Source organism: Malus domestica, chromosome 10 (assembly GCF_042453785.1).
Source record: "Malus domestica chromosome 10, GDT2T_hap1".
Taxonomy (NCBI): domain Eukaryota; kingdom Viridiplantae; phylum Streptophyta; class Magnoliopsida; order Rosales; family Rosaceae; genus Malus; species Malus domestica.
The window spans coordinates 18,900,330-18,916,276 of NC_091670.1; the positions used below are offsets into that span (position 1 = coordinate 18,900,330).

General features: G+C 37.7%; 1 protein-coding gene and 2 long non-coding RNA genes across 3 annotated transcripts; 1 reads left to right on the forward strand and 2 right to left on the reverse strand.

Moving 5' to 3' along the window:
- The first annotated feature begins 678 nt into the window (after nt 1-678).
- Nucleotides 679-8,518, forward strand: LOC103445032 (QWRF motif-containing protein 2). The gene is made up of 6 exons (XM_008383999.4): nt 679-2,454; nt 4,505-4,624; nt 6,528-6,644; nt 6,748-6,837; nt 7,886-7,993; nt 8,085-8,518. Exons 1-6 carry the CDS (start codon nt 985-987, stop codon nt 8,160-8,162), a joined length of 1,983 nt encoding a protein of 660 aa, XP_008382221.1. The 5' UTR covers nt 679-984; the 3' UTR covers nt 8,163-8,518.
- Nucleotides 8,519-10,647: 2,129 nt separating this feature from the next.
- Nucleotides 10,648-11,459, reverse strand: LOC139189005 (uncharacterized). Its single transcript, XR_011572466.1, has 2 exons — nt 11,218-11,459; nt 10,648-10,909 (listed from the first exon to the last, which is right to left on the reverse strand). It is a non-coding gene; the product is annotated as an uncharacterized lncRNA (long non-coding RNA).
- Nucleotides 11,460-12,765: 1,306 nt separating this feature from the next.
- LOC103445033 (uncharacterized) lies at nt 12,766-13,921 on the reverse strand. Its single transcript, XR_011572467.1, has 2 exons — nt 13,612-13,921; nt 12,766-13,392 (listed from the first exon to the last, which is right to left on the reverse strand). It is a non-coding gene; the product is annotated as an uncharacterized lncRNA (long non-coding RNA).
- Nucleotides 13,922-15,947: the final 2,026 nt, after the last annotated feature.

The window sequence follows — 15,947 nt, forward strand, 5'->3', positions numbered from 1 at the left end:
CAAACGTCTAGGCATTAATCGGGACGGTGGCCAGCCACCTAACGCCTAGGCAGTGCTAGGCGGGGATTTTTATAACAGTAAACACAAGAGAAAGCTTGAGTGATAGTAAGGGTCTGATTATTGAGTGTGGGTTTATTAATACATTTTAGTTTTATTGTAAGTTTTATCTTGTACTTTATGGTAATTACTCATTCACAGTCATAACCATGTGGAAACATGATTCCTTAAGAAGGACAATAAAAAATTATAACTTATTTTTGGACAATATGTGTAATACTAGTAGTAGAAGTAAACTAGTAACTTAGTATTACAGTCTAGTGATAATTAGTTTTACTTGTAACTAAGAGGTCTTAAGTTCGATTTTCGTCAAAGATGAATTTAAATCACATTATTGATAATCACTTCCACACTACTTAACGTAGATAATATTATTTTTTAAATTAAAAAAAAACAGTAGAAGTAAACCCATTAGTAAAACAAAAAAGCTGACACCACAGTAATCGTTGTATGAAAAAAAAAAAATACTAATTTTGAAATTTTTGGTCTTGGACAAAATATATCCATAACTGTCACATGGAGAAAATTGTAGTAACAAAATCAATAAAAAATTGAAGTGCATAAGGTAATTAAATCAACATAAACGCATAACGTTAACGTCCCTCTAAAGTTTCTCAGAAAACGAATTTCCAAAAAGCGGAAAAGAAAAGTACTCTCTCCTTTTTTTAGCCCAGACACTCTCTCTACTCTCTAATACCGCACTCTCGTACACTCCCAAATCTCACCTCTTCCCTTTACCTACTCTCTCTCTCTCTCTCTCTCTAAACCCACAATCTCAGAGATAGCAAAGCTCGTTGCTTTTCCCTCTCTCAGATTCTACCGCAATTTCATAAATCTGCATTGCTATATTTGGGGAATTTACATGGCGGGTTCCCAAAAATTCAGTCTCTGACACGCAATGTGAAGAGGATTTGAATTGCCCCTATCATGGTGGCTGCCGTTTCTGAAGCAGCTCCGGCCGGCCCACCGCCCAACCCCAAAGCCTCATCGGACCACCGCTCACGTCCCCATCTCCAAAACCCATCGAGGCCTCCTCTCTTACCTTCCGAGAAAGACAATGGCTTCGTTCAGAAGCGACCCAGAGGCCGGCAAGTCTCGTCGAAATACATGTCTCCTTCTCCTTCTTCTTCTTCAACCTCGACTTCAACTTCTACGGTCTCGTCCTCTGCGTCTTCCAGAAGATGCCCATCTCCATTGCTCTCAAGGTCCATAAACTCCGTTTCGAACTCGACCCCGCTTCCGGCTCAGAAAAGGGCTCAATCAGTGGACCGGCGGCGACCCATTACACCTCGGACCTCCGGCGGCCTCCCCGAGGCGAGGCTGAGCAATGCCGGTTCTGAAGTCTCTGCCGCCACTCGGCTTTTGGTCACTTCCACTCGGAGCTTATCGGTTTCGTTCCAAGGTGAGGCCTTTTCGCTTCCGATTAGTAAGACTAAGGCTGCAGCCTCGCCGAGTGGGACTGCGGCGAGGAAGGCCACGCCTGAGAGACGCCGGTCGACCCCTGTGAGAGGAGATCAGGCTGAGAATTCTAAGCCCGGTGATCAGCACCGGTGGCCGGCCAGGACTAGACAATTGAGCTCGGGTGGGACTAATAACTTGTTGTCCAGGAGCATGGACTGCAGCTCGGACAACAGGAAGCTCAGTGGGATTGGATCTGGGATTGTGGGTCGAGCATTGCAGCAATCCATGATTGATGAGAGCAGAAGAGCTTCTTTTGATGGTAGATTGAGCTTGGATTTGGGGAATGCTGAGCTTTTGAAGGATGCTAGGCAAAACCCAGATGCTAATTCGGCTCATGAGTCTTCTGTGCCATCTGATCTCACTGCTTCTGATACAGACAGTGTTTCTTCTGGTAGCACCTCAGGTGTGCAGGATGCTGGTGGTGCCGAAAAGGGTCGAACCTTACCTCGTGGCATTGCTGTGTCAGCGAGGTTTTGGCAGGAGACTAATAGCCGGTTGAGGCGGTTGCAGGATCCCGGTTCGCCTTCATCAACAAGCCCTGTGTCTAGAGCAGGAGCAAAATTCGTTCAATCTCAATTGAAAAGGTTTAATGGTGATGTCCCATTATCATCATCTTCCCGGACAATGGCTTCCCCCACTAGGGTACCAACTCGGCCTGCTTCGCCGGGTAAACTTTGGTCTTCTTCATCATTGTCACCATCAAGGGGTTATAGTCCTTCTCGGAGAAGTAGTGTTGAAAGTACCTTGAATAAGAGTTATTCTGGTCCTGCACCTTCAATTCTCAGTTTTTCTGTTGATACTCGGAGAGGGAAGATGGGGGAAGACAGGATTGTCGATGCACACATGCTCAGGCTTCTGTATAACCGTTATCTGCAATGGCGGTTTGTAAATGCAAGATCAGATGCTACCTTCATGGTGCAGAGGCGAAATGCCGAGGTATAATCTCTGTGCTATAAGTTGCATTGCTTTCTATCTCTTGATTTCAGTAATGTTTGTCCATGAATTTGTTGTGTTGTATGGTCAGATTCCTAGATATCGTTATCCATATATACTTCACCTCGTTATGTACTGAACTTTATATCAATTTCTATTTATGTAGCACGCTTGATGTTTGTGGTGTATGTATTCCATATTAGAATGTGAAAGCATCCAACCCAAAACCAACTGGCAATAGGAGGGAGAGGCTTAAGATCATTAAACTATTAGGCAAGGCTTTAATTCCCCGATGTGGAAATTCACTCTCAAGCTCGCCCCCGCAATTGTGGTGTCATTTAAGTCTAGCATGTGGACAACACATATTGGTGACATGGGCTGTTTGGCCCAACACATGGTAGCCTGGTTTGGTACCAGAGCAGAATGTGAGCATTTAACCCAAAGCCAATTGGCATTAGGAGGGAAATGCCTAAGATCTTTAAACTGTTAGGCAAGGGCATAATTCCCCAATGTGGGATTTATACTCTCAACATTGTATATACTCCTGATTAGTGTTTCGTTTCCCCAGTAATTACAATGAGAAGGCTAACTTCTCTTTCAGCTTAATTATTTTGTGGCAGGTCTCTTTTGTTTTTTCTTTTTCTTCTTGAGGAGGACGTCTCTTTGTTCAGCTTGAGCATGCCATTATATTAATTCATTTCTGGGTAATACAAGGAATGGAGATCAGATCTTAAATGAGGGGTGTCACTGTCATTGGTTTTTACTTAAAAGGGAAAAAACTGTGTTGCTGCAATTGGGAACGTGTGGAGTTAGTTAGGAAAGTGAAAATAGAAAGGTGATCTGTGTAGTCTTTGAAGTCATTTTTAGTTAACCAATTGGTCTAGAATGGAGATAAAACTATGGATGGCTCTTGCCTAGCATGCAATGAAGAATTCTCTGCTCTTTCAGTTTCATAGACTCCATGAATTGGACTATTGTCATGTTTGGGGCTTCATTGGTGTCCTTAGTACTTTTTGTGAGATTGATTCATATCCTAAACTTACATCAAATAAATATCTTGAACTCATGGCATCAGTTTCCCATGTGCTTTCTCATTCAGTGAAACTTGAAAAATTTCTTTCGGATGAAGTCAAATGAAGCACTTATCTGACGATTTGTTATGGATAACATTATAAGCTTTACTTCTTGGCTTGGTCATGCAAACCAATCCAGAACCAATGTCTTGTTAATAATTTTGGTTTCCAGAGAAGCTTTCGCTTGATTACTTCATTCTAGTAAAAGTCACTGTGGAATTGGACAGACTCGATATTAGGAGTGGAGCATAAGGTTATGGGGTTGTTTTAGTGGTTTCCTTTGGTTCCAGCCCTTGTTAATGCTGTGAACTCATTGCGGAAGTGATTGATGCTGGTATATGTATGGAGAAGAAGCAGATACATTTAAATGACCTTGTTATTGATGATAAGAACTGTATGATTCATGCTAGAAAAGTGAAGTTAATGTATCAAATTGGTGAGCATCTGTCATATTGCATCTCAACTCATTTTAGAAACCAACAAAGTGTGATCTGTTTTTTAATTGGTTTGCTTTTGGATATTTAGATCTCTGTCCTTTGCCCTCATACCATTACATTTATTAGAATAACTTATACGGTTTTAATTTTTCGTTTTTTTTTTCTTTTGGATTAGGTCCCTGCGGATTTTATGGGTTTCTTATACATTTGTTTGAAAATCGCGTTCATACCCTACCTGGCGAACTATTTTTCTTTTATATAACTGTTTTAACTTGTCTGACAGTTTGAACTTTTTAAATGTTTGATCTTGGCTGAATGTAAGATTCTACAAGCCAGTATGCTCTTTCACTTCCATTTTGTGACTTCTTTGTTTCTGTATGAACCATCCATATATACGAAGTGACTTGATACATTGTGTCTGGTTTTGATATTTTGACAGTTTGCATGTGTCTTGTGACAAAATAAGTTAGTTGCAAAATGGTCAGGTTGGTTACTGTTACGTAAATTTTCTTATATCTAAATTTGTATTTTCTTGGGTGCCAGAAAAACATGTGGAATGCATGGGTAACAACTTCAGAGCTCCGGCATTCTGTCACACTCAAAAAGATCAAGTTACTCTTGTTGAGGCAAAAATTGAAGTTAACTTCTATTCTCAGAGGACAAGTAAGTTTCAAAGTTTTATTTTTTTATTTTTTTATTTTTTTATTTTTTATCTTCCTAGCACTTACTTTATGCTCCAATCTAACATGTGATATTGACTGACATCCGCAATGTAATAGTACATAATATGGTGGTGGTAGCAATTTTTTCTAATCATTTCTCCAACAGATTTGGTCTAGGTTTCAGTGGAGTTTAGAGATTACAATTTCTCTTCTATTTTTAGGGATTTGTTAGCAGCCGTTATTTGATTTGGTCTAGCTTTTCCTCTGTTCAATTAGTTTTCTTTAGGGGTCCTTGCTAGTTCTCTTCTAGCTCCAGGTGGATATCTTTTCCACGTGGTTTATTTTTTCTTTTTTGTAATTCTTTCGTTTTATAAAATTCTTTCGTTTCTTTTCAAAAAAAAAAAAAAAAAAAAATTTCTCCAACAGATTCATGTTTCTGAGATGTAACTAAGTTTTGTGCTGGCCTTCAGATAAACCTTTCTTCCACTTTGTTGACTCCTTATTAGAACTTTTGACCGTCCATGTTCAAAGAAAAACTGATACCATCAATGTTGCTACCTTTGCCCTCTTCTGGATTAGTTCCACTCTCTTTCTTTCGTTAATCTGCATGAATGTCCAAAAAGCACTATCAGGACAGTGTTGATAAGATTGCCACTAATAAATTCTTTGTAACTTGTATCCTGATTAGTCAAGTTCAAATGATTTGTATTTAGGCATCCAATAAAAGGAATAATGTTGAAAAGAATCTTCCTCCAACTCCAAATTCCTTTGTCCTACTATGTGAAGTAGCTGTTTGGATAGAACTAAACTTGGTGTTTATATGGAACCTTTTTGTATGTGTTAGCTTCCAGATTTCCAATAACCAAATAGGAGGATTAAAATTTCTTAAAAATGCTCATGTTGTCATAACTTTATAATCATAATAGTATTAAGGATGTTTGCCCTTTGTAATGAGGATGAGTTATTGTTTATGGATAATTGTGATGGTAGAAGGTGTTATCTTATTAGTTTTCTTACTCGAAACCTTTTATTGTAAAATGCTTGTTGGTGAACGTTACTCCTGGATAGCTTAGGGCAATCAGGTCTCTCATATAAGACGGTCTTGTTTCCAATAAAAAAAAGAGATGTTTAGGAGTTGGGGCACACTACGGACGAGGGAAAGTTCTTAGTGAAGTAATATGTTTTCTACGAAGACAATGTGCTACATCTTCAGATCTTCTGTAGGAAGACATGCAAATCTCTTGTCTGCAAAGGCATTGTGAAAAATCAGAAAGTGAGACTCTGTTTTGGGAAAAGAAGGGCTTGCGTAGTTACTAATACTAACCTTGGTTGAGATCCTGGTTACCTCAATTGATTGCCACTAAATTATACTTATATGCTCTAGACCTTGTGTTCTTGTCAGAGCTACAGAGTTTGAAATGTCAATCTCAAATCTGGTTCATCGAATGCAGAAGATGGACACAAATAACTCATTCTACTACTATCAATATAGGTGCTGGTGAAGGGAGCATCCACACGTCCTCATGGATGTTCCCTGTGGGTGTATGTCTGTGTGCAATATAGTTAAATGTCTTTCCAAATAAAGCTCATCTTCCTGAGTTTGTATGTCTATTCTTACCATGAAATACTATTTATTTTCTTACCAAATGATTTCCTTGCAGAGATTACAACTGATCTTACCATGAAATACTATTTATTTTCTTTCTAAATGATTTCCTTGCAGAGATTACAACTGAATACATTGTATAAACCTTTGATAGCTATATCATGTAATCATACCATGAATTTGCGAGTGTTGTATTAAATACATACATCCTCTCTTTTCCCTTAGTGTCTACTGCTTGTTTTGTTATTTATCTTGTCCTTCATAATGAATGAAGATTTGTTGTCCTTGGTGATTGTAGATTAGTTATTTGGAAGAATGGGGTCTTCTGGAAAGAGATCACTCTAGTTCTTTGCTAGGAGCAACTGAAGCTTTGCAGGCCAGTACTCTCCGTCTTCCAGTTGTGGGAAAAGCAATGGTATGAACTTTTTATTTTTACCCTTAATTTAATCAAGGGGCATGTCAAAGGCCTAACGGAGCCATTACTATTCAAAAGACTGACAATGCTTATTCTGTGTTAGGTTGACTTTCAAAAGCTGAAAGAAGCTGTGGGTTCGGCAGCTGATGTGATGCAGACAATGGCATCCTCGATATGCTCTCTTTCATCAAAGGTAACCTATTTCTGTCTCTCTTGAATCTTACTTTTCTTGGTTGATGTCGCTGTTAATGTAAAACATTTCACAGAAACATTACATTAACATCCTGTTCCTCAAGCAGGTTCATTTACTTATAGGTTCTAATTATAGAAGTAAATAAGGTGATAAATGAAGTCACTGTTTCTGAACATTAGCGCCGGTTATTAAACAAAACCATAAAAAGTCGCTCTTCTCCATTGCAACACCTAGGTCATTTATGTTATTTTTTGAATTACAAAACATAGCAATTGGATTGAGCTACAGCAGTTGCTTCCTGATTTGATAGAAAGTTATTGACGTCCACACCCCCACCCCGATCACTCTTGTTTTTTGACAGCGTATGAGATTTGATTCTGGCATGTCACCTAGCCTCTGTGCATGTCATCTATTGATGCCTGATAGATGTGACTACTTGAACCTCTTTACGAATAGCTTAGAGCCTCTTTGGTATCCTATTTGAAATTTTTTATCATTTCTTTAAACATTTCTTGAAAGCAATTTTCTTTAAGACTCAAAAACTTGATTGGTTTGTGATTTAAAATTTTTAAATCTTAAGACTTAAACTAGACAAAGAAATCTAAAAAGAGGGGGTCACATGAGAGGGAGAAAGAGGAGAGAGGAGGAAAGAAAGTAAGAGATGATTGAAGCAAAGAGAAAGAAGAGAGAGGATTGGATGAGATAGATAGAGAGGAAGAGGAGTTGAGAGAAAGAACCGAGAAAAAAACAGAGAGATAGGTTTGGAGTGAGAGGGGAGGAGAGAGAAAAAAGAAAAGAGAGAGTTTAAGTTTAAAAACTCTAAAAACTCACTTTTTATGTTTTTAGAGAATATACTATATTTTTTAGTTAGTCTTGAGTTCAGTTTTTGAAAATAGTCCTACCAAACAAGTTTTTAAGGCCTAAAACTTGAAAATTGTTTTTGAGTTTAAAAAGTTGGATTCAAGTAGAGTAGCAAACAGGCCCTTAACAATCTGCAAAGAAGTTGAAACTGTTTTAAGGAAGTTTCTGAAGCACTTCCCTTTTACAGGTGGAGGAAATGAATTCCTTGGTGTGTGAACTTATGAAGGTTACCACGACAGAACGGGCTGTGCTTGAACAATGCAAAGATTTTTTGTCCACGTTATCTGCCATGCAGGTAATCTGCCTGTCTTTTTCATTTTCTTTGGCCTTCCAATCTCTCACTTTTATCCTCCGTTTTTCAATTGCTTTCTTATCCAACGTAACAGGTCAAGGATTGTAGCTTGAGAACCCATATAATACAATTACAACGTGTACCAACCCGAAGCCTGACAACACGTGTGTAGAACTGATCTTATTTGACTACTCACTCCTAATGCTAACACATTACACGGAACCTTTCTTTTTCCACCGGGTGGAGGCAGCAGAGGTAAGGATTGATCAAGTAGCTAGTTTTGGCTTCCGATAATCGCATTTGGCATTTTTGGAACCTGGTTGTGGTCTTCGGTGTCAAGTATCGCGTCTCATGTGTCTTTGTATCTGAAGAATACAGTAGAGGGCTTTTCCCTCTCACTAATTAGCTGTATACAAGCACTCTTTTCTTTCCTTTGGGCCAAAGGGAAATGTATATGTATATGTGTATGTAATGTTCTCCGGATTTCACTTAAGTAGTTTGTGGTAATTCTTCATTCTACCCTCTCAATGTGCCTCTTCTTTTGCTCGTGTATTTGTTATTTTGCCAATCCCGTCATTATATGTCGCACGTATGAGCTGATCTTGATTATTCAAGAATGTGGGATCTAGTAAGAATGATCGAGATTAACTCAGGCGATGATACGCGACTGATTCTATCATTCCTCTTTTCTTGAGCTCTTTTTATTTAAGTAAATGCATCAACATGAGATTGAAAATTTACGAACCAACTTGGCACATGCATTTGCCTCCATTTTTGGAAAAGGGGTAAAGTTGGTAATGAGAAAAGAAGAATATTATTAACATCACTCACTCACCGTTGATTGACTGAGCTCGTCATATCCAACGGCTTAAGAATATCCACATATTCACAAAGCTTCTATAAAGAAATGCGACGAAAGGAGTCAACTGGAAAGAAGGCTTTGACTTAATCTGACTATTTTGGTCCATCACAGCCCTTTTGAAGTTCTACCTAGGAGTGGTTTAGGTCTGACTACCGTACCAAAATTTCCGTACCAATTACCATATCAAAATTTTGATATGACAAAACTTATTACCATTATCATATCAAACATTTGGTATATTAAATTATGGTATTGCCAAATAGTTCAGTTGGCAGGTAGGGTAATGATAATTGCTAATTTGTTTTGGGCCACTTTTTGGGCCAAAATTTGATTTTTTTTTTCCTACCGAAGTCAAGGTCCAAACATTTGATTTTTTCTATTTTACGACTTTATCTCATATAGTGTAGCCCAAATGGGAAAACCCAAATAGAATCCTTGCAGTAAGAAACCACAAGCAGCAAGCACATTTGACAATTTGACTAAAAAAGGGTTTTTTCCTAAATATTAAGAGAGAAAGTGTAGAAAGAATCAGAGGCAATAAAGGGTTTTTTTCCTAAATATTATTGAAATATTATAAAATCATATATGTATATATTTATTTATTTTTTTTTTGGTACGATAATACTATCGTAATGGTATTAAATACCAATATCGTACTAAAAAAATTTGGTTCGTTATGTGTCATTACCAATTAGCATAAAATCAGTATTGTACATTTGACAATGACTAGCATGGTAATTTGACAATAAATTCCAACCCTAGTTCCACGGTGGAACTTCCACCACATGAGGATGTGATGGCCAACCATTAACACCCAATTGAAAGGGCAAACTGCTGACGGTTTTCTAACCTTCGACTGAGGGTTAAGAAAATCCGATTCAGACCGAGTTCAAAATATTTTGTCCGATTTAAATTCGAAATCCAAACACTCCAAAAAGAGTTTGACAGAATTGGAATGTGTTTGAATATTTCAAATTCGATCTAAAAAATTCCAAATTTTGCCTAACTGTTTTCAATTTTTTTCACGTTGTATCATAAAATTTTAGAATTATAACAATTTATGGCTTCTATCTATTTGACTATATGATCCTCTGTTAAATTAACAATGTGGTTGACGTGAGACTCGTTTCTAGGTTGCTTAGAAGTCACACTTAATTCATCTAGACCAAACTATGTGATTCATTGTCATTTTGAAATATGAAGCATTGGTTGAGAAGAAGTTGAAACTCCATGATAATTAGTTTTTCTCGATGTTGTGCAAGCTTAGCTACCACATCAACTCATAAATAGGCACACGTTGTTACGCATGATTAGACAATCAATTAGATTGAAGACATAAATTGATACGATTTCAAAACTTTATGGTGCAACATGAGAAAAATTGAACCTTCTTGACTCATTTTATGTTTCACTCCAAACATTGTGAATGTAGTTAGTCTTTATATTATTACTTCCTATTTTTAAATTAAAATTCTCCTTCTCATTGAAAATCGAGAATCTAGATATGTTATAAGTGGTTCAATTTTCACAATGTTATTTTTTTAGTATAAGTTATATTCTAAACTAATTTATAGTAAGAGGAAGGGGGAGGTGCCTGATATAGTGGAAAATGACCTAACCATCAGGGTGATCCACAATTTTTTTAATAAACTGTATTATATACATTAGGGGGAAGGTGGGTGGGCTTAGCTTTACAATAGACTAGCAATAATATAGTTCAAATTCGCCTTTGACGAGAATCAAATTTAAGACCTCTCACTTACAAGGAAAGAGGAATACCATTAGATTATAGTACTAAGTGGTAATTTTTCACAATATTATTAATTCACCTGACAATGTTCAAGTACCATACAATTGTTATTATGTTTGAGAATTAGGATTTCATACATATATTGATATTTGAAATAAGATTTATAGAAGAAATATTGGAAGGTGAGTGACCCAAAAGTTGTAGGGAAGTTCCAATTGAATCCACTCTCAAATGTCTCATTTTATTCAGAGATGCAGCGACACATGCAAAAACCCTTAATATTTTCCCTTCTCCAAGCATGCATGACCTGCAATTTGGGTGGTTAGGGTTGGGATCTCGAACCGAAAAGCATAACCTGATTCAGAACCAATCCTTTACGCGACGGGATTTGAAAAACCGAGACTGGACCGAAATTTTGGGATTCCCAGAATTTTTTTGTTATTTCGGTACGGTTTGGAAAAATTAAAGAATCTTCAGAATGAAGATATACAAGTTACAACTATTCAAAGAATACCCATTTGAACAAAATACAAAACTAAAGCATGAAAACACAAAAAGCAATAAAATTTATACAAATAAAGCTTACAAAGTAACGGTATGCGGAATTAATCAAACCTGAAGGCCAGAAATTTGTAGAGATGGAATGGAGTAGCGATTGAGGCAATTGTTGGAAGAGAGTAGGTGTTGTTGTAGCTGCGACGACTGGGCGGAGGAGTTGAGGCAGGTACCGGGGGCAGAGCACGCCCTAGGACAGAGGACAGTGAGGGAAGCCATTGGAGTGGCTGTGAAGCAAAGCTCGATTTTGGGTGGCGGAGTCGAGTCGAGACGAGACGAGAGAGAGAGAGAGAGAGAGAGAGAGAGAGAGAGAGAGACTGTGACAGTATAATACGATATACATATTGTTAAGAATTTTCATATTTTGTACTACTTCTATACTATAATACGATCTACATATTGACCGAGAATTCCCATGTTTACTACACTCTAATGAACTTGTAACGCTACGTTCGCAAGCGTATGCCTGATTATTTTGGAATCACTAGATTACATAAAATTGTTTGTTCAATACATTTATATTATATGTATGTATGTATGTATGTACAGACACTTTTCTTCACAATTTTAGTATACATGCATGTCTATAAAAGTGTAATGCGCCTCTTGAAGCTAATCAAAGGCCAACAGCAGTAATAGTCCACTCGTCCATATGTCCCCTACCTAATTAATTTCAACTTTCCATCATCAAAATTTAGACAACCCTTGCACATTATGCCAATCACAGAGATTCAACATGTGGTCCATGCATGTATTACATCTTGAAATCTTCAGTCATGGCCTCTGAATATTAAATTTGCACATTGATTTCCTAAAACAAAAAATGCACGGTAAAAGTAATTAAGTACTTAAAAAACTCCTAATTTTTTTTAATGTTATTCCAAATTGGTCTCAAATTTTTTAAATATTTCAAACATGTACCAAACTTATTAAAAATGTTACATCCGTTTAAGCGCCAATTAACTTTCTATCAAATTAACTAGGGCTTATTTTGTCTCCAACATCAATAGAAAGTCATGGAAGCATGACCTCCATCAAGTGAGGGTCACCACCACCCCCTTCAGGCCATCACCTCCAAACCCAATGCACAACCAAAAACTCCACCTTACAACTCAAGCCGCCAACATCAAGAAGAAGGTCATGGAGGTTGCTTAAATGTATGGATTGGCATGATACGGTCACCACCATCTTCATTCCCCACAAGAAGAATTGGAAGCTTTACTAGCCGAAAATTGGCGAATGAGGAAATCACATGAGCAGAAATAAGCTCCTGGAGACCCTATTTGAATTCTTAACCCTCTTCTTTGTTAGGAGTTTCCCGTTCTTCATTTTTGTTTTTCATTTAATTTGTGAATTTTTTTTCCCTCTTCATGCTTCTTAGAAGAAATTATTATTATTATTATTATAGGGTCAGTAAGCAAATAAGTGGGATCTATTGTTGTCACATGTACGTTTAACGGAACATTTAATTGAAACTTAACGGATATGACACTAGCTAGGTTGGGTACTTGTTTGGAATGTTTAAAAAGGTTGAGGCCAATTTAGAATAACACTAAAAGATTGGAGGCTTAAGATAATTAATCCTTAAAAAAAAAAAAAAAAAAAAACTTCAGATCAAATGATTCAAATCTATAGTGAAAGGTCAAAAATCAACGCAATGCAAGAGTGCTTTTATGCTTATACAACCAAAGATTGTTTAATAATTTGTGGAAATATTTTCTTCCCCACGGATTATTTACTCGGCAACAACAAAACGGAGGAGAAGAAGGTTTCAAATGAATAACCTCAGAAGCTTTGTTCTCTCTAAATTACCAGCAGTACAATTGTTCTCTGATGAAGAACTCCCTAACGTTGTCGTTTCCGAGTCTTCAACTGACGGCGTTGCCGCTCTACAATCCCTCCGTTTCGTCATCGACGTCAACCCAGCTGCAGATGTCAAGCATAGATTGAGATCGGGCGGTTGGAAATTAGCCACGTCATCTTCAATATCATCGACAGCAAAATTAGGCCTCTTCTTCTTGGTGGATTGCCGTTGTTCTACTCGAACCTGATGTTCACGAACATAATGGTTGTCACGAATATACTCGGGAAGTGGCTCCAACGCGCCACCACGTAACACCGTCTCTATCGCCGCCTGGCACACGTCCCACTTCCCACTCAAAAGAAGCCCTGTTGCCCCATTTACAGGATTTATAGTCCGCCCCACCGCCTCAAATATTAACGACTGAAACAAAGCTAAACCAAGAAAACCTAATCCTCATCAGAGATCGTAGATATCTTTATAATTTGCACACACACACACACACATATGCCGGTTCAAATCAGACGTCCACTGCATACTTAAATATTTTTGCATGCTTGATAGATCATCATGCAAAAACAACGTATTGCAGTGTGAACGTCTGTATGCACATACTTCGAATTTGATTTGATAAGGGAAAACTTTATATATACCGGGTCGTTGGGACTCAGAGACTGCGTTGATGAAGGAGAAGAGGCCGGAGCGGCCAAAAAACTTGGCCACAAAAACGGTGGCGTGGGCTTGAGCTTGGGGGTCTTCCATCCATTGTAGGCATTGCCTAAGGATGCAGTTATCACTACAACCCTTTCTTAGAACTCGGCATCCATTGCAACTCATTCTTCACCATTAATATATAGTAACAGATCGAATTCTGATCTTGGACGACGACGTCGACGACAACAACAGCAGGACTAGATGATCTAACCCACATGCAGGACTAGCCTGCGTTTAATTTATATTGGAAATGTGGGAGGGTGTTATAATTGGCATCATGACTTGTATATATAGTGAGTGAGAGTGGGAAATGTTATCAGGTCCTGACGTATACAATATATTAGCTTTAAAAAATAAAAAAAAATAGGGGGAGGTAGTAGGACAGTCATTAACTAAAGAAGAATATCACTAGATTAATAGTTTGTTGATATAAATTTACAACGTCAACACATTAATTAAAGTATTTTATGTAAATATTGGGATTATATAAGTTTGTGATTTGTTTATATTAACAATCTAAAAACATACGTCAATATATATTACGTGAATATATAATTGTTCATAATTTCTGAAGCATATAGTTTAGATATTACAATTGGTGTTCAATGATTCACTACTAAAATAAACAATTTGCACGACGAGGGATATTTTGTCGCGCAAAGCATTCTTTGGTCACACAAAAACTATGGTGACCCGAAAATCGTCTCGCAAAGGTCGTGAAAAAAGACATTGCGCGATGAAAACTTTCAAATTTGTTGCACCTCTAAACAATTGCACGACACTTTATTAGTTGTCGCACTAAAGTTATACGGACAAAGGTTTTTTGTCATACGATATAAACAGGATGAAAGATGTAAGATGCACGTGGTAATACGCGACGAATAAATAAGACGCGCTTAATTTTGCGCGATGACCGGTCGTGGCCGCACAAGTGTAATTTTTAATATAAAAAATAAATAGAATAAAAGGAAAATAAAAAAATAAAAAGATTTCATACTAATGACAAAAAAAAAAGCAAATTAATGATTAAAAAAAATATTTATAATATAAATAAAAATGTACGTACAAATGTAAAGTTTTAAAAGAAAGCGGGAACAAAACTATGAAAAGAAAGTGGCAAAATCTATAGGCATGTTGTTCGGAGGTGCTTGGTAATCTTGTTGCTGGTTGGGGACGGGGTCAGAGGTTGACGGGCCTAATTGTTGTGCTTGCTCGGTGTGGAAGGGTTATAAGGGTGATGGTGCAAAAAAACTGGGGAGATGTATTCCGGAGGAACCGAGGACTTGTACAAGCATTGACATTTGAGACTTGTACGATACCAACTCACTCCTCAGGCCAGAGACTTCCTGCATCAAAGCTGTAACCTGGCTCTTTGATTGCGAGGATAACGAGGCTCCACTCTCCCACCGCCTAGCATTTCCCATCCCCTGACAATATGTCCTTGGCCTTCGACCGAAAGTCTGGTCCAACGTCTCTGTGACGATGTGAAGCCTTGCATCCTTAGGGGGATCCACATACTCGATCGGCGTGTCCAAGGGAACCTGGGAGGCGGACTCCTGAAGCACCAACTGACTCTTCTCCACCATAGTCGCCTGGGGAAAAAAAACATGGATTATTAATAGAAAACAATTCGAAATAATTAGTATAAATATTTAATGCATAAGAAAGTACTTACATGAAGGGACTCGGTCAACTCATTCCCAGGCCGAACGTAAACGTCAGCAAAGACGTCGATCTCCGAAAATTTTGAACCCTCATAAAATCGAAAAAGATATGGAAAATGTTAGTACGAAAAAAAAATTATTAGCGACATTTTAAAATTGGAAATGAAAGTTATAATATATACCTTCCGTCATGCCTCCATCCCATAGGAGAAAGGCCTCGAACCTGAATGGTGGAGAAGAGTCTTCTTCTCCTGATTGATCTTGTTCACCTTCAACTTCTTCCATTATACAAAAAATAAACGTATTAGCTGTAATACTTAAAGAAAATTAAAAAAATAATAATAAACATTAGTAGGAATTTTAAAAAGTAAAATGAAAGAAGTTGTAATTAAAAACACACCATATAGGTCGGCTCCTGAAAATGACTGCAAAGCCAAACCCAACTATCTTGTTGGTCCTCCAACTCATTCGGACAACCCTCCTCGAGAGCGACTTGTGAATCATCAAACTGCTAGAAACATTGATGCAGGTCATTCTTCCATTGCTTATAGCGTTTAGAGAAAAGCCGATTGAGGTACGTGGACATGTCCCCGTCCATGTCCTCCAAATTG